At 46.4% G+C, this 8,073-nt stretch overlaps 1 protein-coding gene across 1 annotated transcript in view; it reads right to left on the bottom strand.

The window, feature by feature from the left end:
• Window positions 1–278: 278 nt before the first annotated feature.
• RRAGD (Ras related GTP binding D) overlaps window positions 279–8,073 on the bottom strand; it is a 35,584-nt gene continuing 27,789 nt past the window's right edge. Inside the window, exons 5-6 of the mRNA XM_019520349.1 lie at window positions 6,145–6,293; window positions 279–1,068 (exon numbers count right to left, since the gene is read on the bottom strand). Coding sequence (XP_019375894.1) covers window positions 917–1,068; window positions 6,145–6,293 — 301 coding nt within the window. The 3' untranslated portion in view covers window positions 279–916. The remainder of the gene's footprint in view (window positions 1,069–6,144; window positions 6,294–8,073) is intronic.

The following is an 8,073-nucleotide window of genomic DNA, read 5'->3' as shown; positions in this document are numbered from 1 at the left end:
TCTAAAATACAGTTCTAGATATACTGAAATAGTGACGCAGAGAAACTGTACAAACTTTTCCCTTCTACTGATTGCAAAAGCTCAGCACCTTAAAGTAGTTTAGCATCTACAGTAAACCCTTTACATACTATAGGCTGTTCTTGAAATCTTATAAAATACCAATGTGGCATAAAGAAATTTTACAGAATAATAATCTTTATATAAAAAATAGTTTAGTGATGTATATTGAAGTAAACAATAAACAGTACCCAACAGAGAGGACGTTACCAGTGTTATGCAGAAGTCTGGGTAATATTTAGTCAAAGGTCTGGTTTTACAAAACTAGTGTTTATTTACCAATTATGATCATTGATAACATTTTTATTGCTATCATACATTTGAAAAAAACAACACTTCAGTTTAGAAATTATAAAATATATGAAGTTAAATTTGTACGAATGCCATCAAATCTTTTAAAAGTCACTGTACCACATTTTCTTGATTGTTTACTAATAAATTTGATTGCAGCATGTAAATAAACTACAGCATACATTTTACCTGACACCATGCATGAAAATCGGCATAAAAAGTTTATCAAAATTCATCTCCATGAAGAAAAAAGTGCAAATTATGTACCCAATACAAAGTCCACCATAGCTGATTATGCTTAATATGGCATGGAAAAAGTTTACAGCATTTATTAAGAAAATTACTACAACATGTGTTCACCTCAGTGTTTATATACAATATTTTGTTCAAAGTGCTCACTGTAAATATGAAAAACAGATTGGATAAAAATGTTCAAAACAGTGCTTTGAGGGTTGGGAGGAATTAGGGAAGAATCCATGTGTTGTATCAGTCCCACTTCTCTTCCACTTCAATCAGTGCAACAAGATGCAGAAATGTTTTGTTGTCAACAATACTAGCAGGACTTTAGTTACAGTGGCACTCTTGGTGTTCCATTAGGTGTGGCTCTTTTGATTTTTTGCATCTGATTCTGGTGTTTTCGCGATTTTACTACTTTCATTCTTACTTCAAATACTTCATGTATGGCCTTGCGAAAACAATGGAAATTGTAGTCTATTAATCCTAAACCAGAGGGGAAAAACAATTATTCCAATAGTAAGAATACAGCTTAAATATATCAATACCAAAATAGTGTACTGCACAGTATCTGAAATGGGACATGATTGATGAATCTTTCAGACAACAGTAGTACAAAAAGCACATTTAATGGAATTATTAGCTGTTTATTAATGAGTAGGGATCCTGGTTTTCTCTGATTAAAAACTGCAAGTTCTCTGATTAAAAACCCAAAATCTGTGATAAAAATTAAATGCCCCCCCACAGCCCCTCCCAGTGCTGCTGGTGCCCCGCACTCCCCCCCACAGAATCAACAGCCCTCCTGATGCCCCTCGTAACAGCCCCCCATACCCACAGACATGCAGACACAGACATTGACACCCACCCCAGCAGGTAATTGTGTGTGAGGGAAGAGACAGGGCAAGGGGCAGGGCAGGGCAGTGCAGGAGAAAGGGAAGGTGCTAGGGGAGTAGATCAAGAAGCGGGGGAGTGTGTTCCTGTGCCCACTCCCAGGAGCACGGTGAAGGGGTGAGAGCAGGAGTTCCACTCTGTGGGCCTGTAACAAGGGGCCTGCTCCAGGTCAATCTCACTGTGGCTCGCCCATCTGTTTCTGGGCTAACCGCCTGCCTTCTTTCCTGCCACACCTTGTTGTTAATTATTTAATTGATCTTAATTAAGCGGGAGGCTCCCCATTTCTTGCCCCGATGCCAGGGGGCGCTATCTGTGGCTCCATTCTTCCCCTACACCGCAGCCCAAGCCTCGCAGATAGCATCCAGCCGTTATCAATATTACCAGCCCCACACTGGGCCCCAGAATCCTACTAGTTGAACCCCACTTAGATCCTTCCATTCAGGCAGCCTATTCTGCCTTCATTCCCGGCCGCATAGCTCCCTAAGCTGCTTCCCCCTTATGGGTGTGGTCCCCCCAGGACCTTCAGCTCTACTGGCCCTGGCCCACCTCCAGGCCAGTTGGAATCCCAGGCCCACAGCTCTGGGCATCCCTCGCCGTGCGCCCCCGGCCCTTCGACCCTTCCAGTCCTGGCCCCAGGTTGGACCAGTCAGGGGATGTCAAGACAGGTTGAGTCTATGGCCCAACTCTCTCTCTCTGGGGTCCACCTTCTAGACCCTACAAAGGGGGTAACACATTCGGTTGTGGGGGCTAGGGGTTAAGGTACCCCGACCCACCTTTCATCAGGGTGGTAACTGGCCTGGTATTTTCTGGGGGCTCCCGCGCCACTGAGAGCCCCACCAGGCCACCCACCCCCAGCAGGGTGCAATTTTAGGTCATGCCCAGGACCAGGAGCCTCATAACCACCCCCAACAGCTCCTCCCTTACCTCCAGATGATACCAGCAGCCCTGCAGCCAGGCAATGTTGCCTGGCCTCCCAGCAGCAAAATGCCCTGTTTATATGGACAGCCCTGAATCTAAAATGGCTGCCCACATCAGGCCCCTTCTGGCTCCTGTCTTCTGGCCCTTAAAGTAGCCGGCACAAACAGTGCCCTGCCACAGGGCCACACACATGCCAACCAGCCTGACAGAAGGTTCGCACACAAAGGCTGCCCCTGCAACTCTGCCACTGCGCCCTGCACTACCATCCCACAGTCACCTGAATGGCTTTGTGGGCAAGTGGCACACAGTGAGGCAGCAGCATGTGGGCAAGTGGTGCAGGGCGAGGGAGCAGCAGTGCAGTGGCAACCACTGTGTGCAGGCCACATATGTGCCGCCTGGCCAAGGGGTGAAACAGAAGGCTTGCATTCAGCAGCATGCCCTGCAACCAGCTGCACAGCTCTGCAGTGGCATCAGCATGCAGGGTGGGGGGGCTTTGCGGGCAAGTACTGCCACCGCAGAGCCATGCCCTTCGCCCCTGGATCCTAGAGGTAAGTGGGGCTTGGGGGCTGTGGGGCAGGGCTGGGGAAGATGGTTGGGGGCTGAGGGAGCGGGGAGTGCTTCTGGCCCCAGGTGGCACATCGCAGGTGGGAGCAGGGCCAAAGGGTGAGGGCAGGGGTGCACCTCTGTGGGGGGCTTTGCAGGCAAGTGATGCAGGGCACAGTGTCATGGTGTCCGCCATGTGCAAGCCGCACACATGCTGCCCAGCCGGCTGCCCAGGGGAGGGGGAGAGGGAGACTGGCATGTGGCTGGAGTACAGCTCTGTGGCCAGCTCTGCAGCCGTGGCAAGGGATGGGGGCAGGGGCTTGCATGTGGCGCTGCTACTTACCTGGAGGTCCATTATGGCAGTGACGGCTGCTGCCTCCAAAACGTCCTGCTGCTGCTGCAGAGTTGTTCCTGTAGCTGTGCGGCCGCCCACTGGGCGGCGGCAGCAGCACAGCGGTGGCCAGGTGGCATGCAGCCATCCCCACCAAGCATGGCTCCACGGCAGCAGCAGGAGGTTTTGGAGGCAGAGCCAGTCACCGCTGGCACGGGCAGCCGCTGCCGCTTGCCTGTGGGGCTGCCTGTGCCAACGGTGACTGCCTCTGCCTCCAAAACCTCCCATTGTCGCAGCGGAGCCGTACTCAGAGCTGTGCGGCCCGAGGCAGTGGCACAGGGTGGTGGTGTAGATGGCTGCATGCCGCCCGTGCACCACCAAGTTGCCACTGCCGCCTGGCAGCCGGCCACACAGCTCCAGGTAGAGCTCCACGGTGGCAGTGGGAGGTTTTGGAGGCAGTGGCCATGACTGCCATAACGAACCTCCAGGTAAACAGCAGCACCATGTGCAAGCCCAAGCCCCCATCCCTCTCTCTCGCCATGGCTGCAGAGCCAGTCACAGAGCTGTGCTCCAGCTGCATGCCAGCCTCCCTCTCCCCCTTCCCCAGGCAGTGACTGGTCGGCATGTGTGTGGCCCGCATGTGGTGGGCACCACCACATCGCTTGCCTGCAAAGCCCCCACAGAGGGGCACCCCTGCCCTCACCCCCTGGCCCTGCTCCCAGCTGCGATGTGCCACCTGGGGCTAGCAGCACCCCCGCTCCCTCAGCCCCCAACTATCTTCCCCAGCCCTGCCCCATAGCCCCACTTACCTCCATGCTCCAGGGGCGAAGGGTGAGTCTGAACCTGAGCCTGGCCTTGGCTGCCTCAGAGCCTCAGGCTCCACCCTCCCGCATCTCCCTCCCTGTCCAGCCAGGGCTGGGGGTTTCCTGCCCTTTTTGCAATTGGCTCCTACAGGCTGGAGCTGTGCCAGCCTGCAAGAGCTCATTGCAAAAGTGTAGAATCCGCGGATTTCTCTGCTAAAAAGAGAAATCCGCGTTTTCTCCAATAAAAACGGAATCCGTGGTGTTCTCCCTTTTTCCATGGGAAACGGAAAACCCAGATCCCTGTTGATGAGTGACTGAAAATTCTATTCTATTCCTCTGAGGGCCAAGGCTAATATATTTAATAACTGATCTGGAAAGATAAAAAGAAAGGTTTGCAGATGATGTTAAGACCAGAAGAGAACTTCAGAGAAGTGGTAGGTTTTGAACAGAGCCCCCAGATAGAGGAACTTTTCATAAAGTACAGTTTAACTTCAAGTTAGTCTGTTAAAAAAAACAAACATGTTCATTAAAAAGGATGTAAAATGACCTAATAGGCAAATAAAGTTTTTACTGATTACTTCAAAACCAACAATAAACCAACAAAGAATTGGCTAAATTACCTTTTAGCCAAACGGAAAAATCTTATTCTGAAACTCTGGTGACACACTTTAATCACATGAGTGGGTTGAAAGGACATCTCACTATTATAAACACAGAAAAACTGTAAAAGCCTACTGGTGTTCAATATGAAGACTAGAGTGACACAGTTTGTAACACTGCACTACAATTTTAGAATTTAGCACAGAGCTCATGACCTCACCCAAGGTTAATGCCATAAGCTCTTTTAGCTCAGTACTGTAGTGTTAGGAAAATTAAAGGGGAAAACAGGAAATGATACATTATTTTAAGTAGTTTAAATCTGCAGGTGTTTTCTTATTTTTATTTTTCCAGGAATGGTTTTCCCCTCACAAAAGTTCAAACAAAGATGTTACACATAAGACAGAAGGTGCCAAACATTAATCTACATTTTAGAAGAATCTTATGTTTTTAGAGATAAGAAAACTGTTTAAAACATGAAATATCATAAATAATGAAGACAAAGAAGCCCATATGCCTGTGGACAAAGCCTATCAAGTGCTATTGCTTAGTATGTTTTCTTTTTGAAAATTTGTCTTTCATACTTTACATTAACATGTTTTGTGTTAATCATAACCTTTCAGTTTTAAAATAGGCTACAATAAAAAGAATAAAAGCAGAGGGTATAAAACACTGGCATTCTAATACAACAAAAAATGGATTGAGGATAGGAGGGATTTTATATTTTTGTGGCTATTATTTCTTGCATAAGTTGCAATATTAAGTTAAAAACCAATATAGAATTAATATAGATACCAACCCCAGCTCAAGTGGCAAGGAGGTATTCTGAGTTGACCACACCAGAGACACTATATCCATATAACATAATTTATGCTGCTATGGTTAAGACCTTTAGTGTGACTGGAATTCTATAAAGAGTGCTAAGTCCTCAGTGAATTCAGAATAGCATATATGTAAGTTATTCATTAGCAGGAGTGGAGATGACAGTTTATTTTCTGCAGTCCAAGCGTCAAGCGTTGATGTTTGGTGCCAACAACAGCGGACTGTGTCCAAGAAATATGATTAAGATCAACAACACATATCAGGTAAGTAAACAACTCGACAGTGAACTAGAGTTGCCAGCACTGACCTTGAAAAGGATCACAGTAGTTATCTAAAAACTTTGTACTTGCAAAGATCAAAAAGCTGCCCCTTCCCAAAATACAATTTAATAATGCAATTACAGAGGCAGGGAAAAGGGAATTGCTCATCCTGCTAAGAAGTCAAGGACACCAAAATTTTCTCTTGTATTCTGTGCATAGCATGTTGCAAATACATGTGATACTGCCAATAAAGTACAGTGAAAAGCAAGCCAAGCCAAGCTAGAAACAAAAACATTCTCGTATTAGTACAAATGGAAATCCCAATGCATAAGACATTAACTAGATGCCTCACAAATATGAAGTAAAAGTAAGTGTTATAGTATAAAATGTAAAATACCTTTTCTCTCAAAGCTTTCTTCTCTAACAAAGCAAACAAGAGCAAGGAATTTTGTCACTTCCTTTAAATAAAGAACAGTTGTATTATTTAATTTTATGATTGCCGTTGACTCTTTGTCATAAGGCGTTCCTGCACCGTCATCTTTGAGCCTAAAAATGCAACATAAAAAACCCACACATGATATCTTGTAATCATTGCATGAATTAATTTCTACTGACACAGGACTTTCTAGTGGAAAATCTTACAGTGTGTTTATGAAATTCATTTTCAATATTTGACAACATCTGAGAGGTGAAAACAGAATCCAGATCTCCTGGCCATTCTGTATCTGAACTAAAACCATTCATTTTCTCTAATCTCACTTACTACAAACTCATTTGCTTTATTAACTGCACCACACTCTGTCTGAACTTAGTTCAAATAAATACTGAGACTGGACCAGAGCAATTATCTCATAATTCTTAGTTCAATAACCTGCACAAGCCAGTAGCAGCTACATTGCTGGTCAGTGCAATTACTTGTTCATGAGGTACAATTAGTACAACTATATACACTGAGGAGAGATTTCTTCCACACTGAATGTATTAGGATGTAACAGCGTGGCACATACAGATGTTATTCATCTAAATGGAGATTAGGGGACCATTACTCAGGAATTTGAATCAATAATATGTTGTGACAGCAAGTTTCACTGATTCAATCTTTTGTGGCCTCCAGGTCTTGTTTCCAGAGAGAAGTTATTATTAAGGATCTCTGGAATTCACACCATAAGTATGTGGCACAGGTGCTTCTTTAAGATGAGCAGTTTAATCATCTTTAAGATGCTCTGCCCCTCCACCCCCTGCCACTGATTGACGGAGAAGCCCAGTTGCTCACTACCTGCACCTGATACCGCAGCTGGTTTTCACCTCCCAGGCATCAGGTGCAGACACAGAACAATAGGGCTCCTTCACCAATCAGCAGCCTAGGGTGGGGGGGGGAGGGGGCAACACAGGGGAAACTCCAAGATTAAAGAAGCTGCCATGCGGTTCCAGCATGAATTCCAGAGATCCCTAGTTATTATACATCAGACCAGTCTTCTTTGTAGCATTTTAATATATCTCTATCACTTACTCATCTCTTCCCACTTACCACAAATTAACATAATTAGAATTATTTACACAAACAAACAAAAACACATTATATTTCTGCTGTGATTAAAGTGTTAAACATGCTATAAATAATACCATGCCAGATGTTCATTGCATTTATGGCGCTATAAAAAGACAAACCCACTACTAAGATATTCCACAAAGAAAAGCGTAACATTTTTGTGGCTGGTGCCATAAACTGAACATGTGGAATGCTCATCATCCCAATGCTGACAATCAGATGACTGTCAGCACAGGAACCTGGACAGCTCCTGGTCTGGAATTTGGTTAGTAGAGGTGCACTGCTACATTGGTCCAATATTGGATTGGCACCTATATAAAGAAAATTGACTACATCAGAAATTGGCCTGATATGGCCAATATTTTGGCAGATAAATGCCCATGCATGCACACAGCTGCAGCACAGCACATAGGCAGAGAGGAGCACAGCCTGGCACCTTGAAGAACTACATGCAGCTGGTAAGTCTGTTGTGGTGGAAGGGGAAGGGGGAGGGAAGGGGCGTGGGGGACAAATCAATTCCCCCTGTGATGAGGGAGGGAGTAGGGCTGGGGCAAGCACTGCCCAGGCGGGGAGGGGTGCCGGACAGAGCCATGGCTTGTCTGGGGGGGCGCAGGGAGGGGAGGGGTTCCTGCTGCTGCGCGTAACCCGGGACAGCACGGGGTGGGGAGCATGTGCCCCCGGATCTGCGATCTACATGGAGTGTGGGCAAGGTAGGCTGCAGCTGTGAGCTGGCTCTTACTGGTGCAGCAGGGGGTCGTGGGATGGGTCGGAGCTGTG

This window comes from Gavialis gangeticus, unplaced genomic scaffold (assembly GCF_001723915.1).
Source record: "Gavialis gangeticus isolate Ggan-Ray unplaced genomic scaffold, GavGan_comp1, whole genome shotgun sequence".
Taxonomy (NCBI): domain Eukaryota; kingdom Metazoa; phylum Chordata; order Crocodylia; family Gavialidae; genus Gavialis; species Gavialis gangeticus.
Note: the sequence above shows the minus strand (reverse complement) of the source record. Positions and strands in the feature narration are given on the sequence as shown.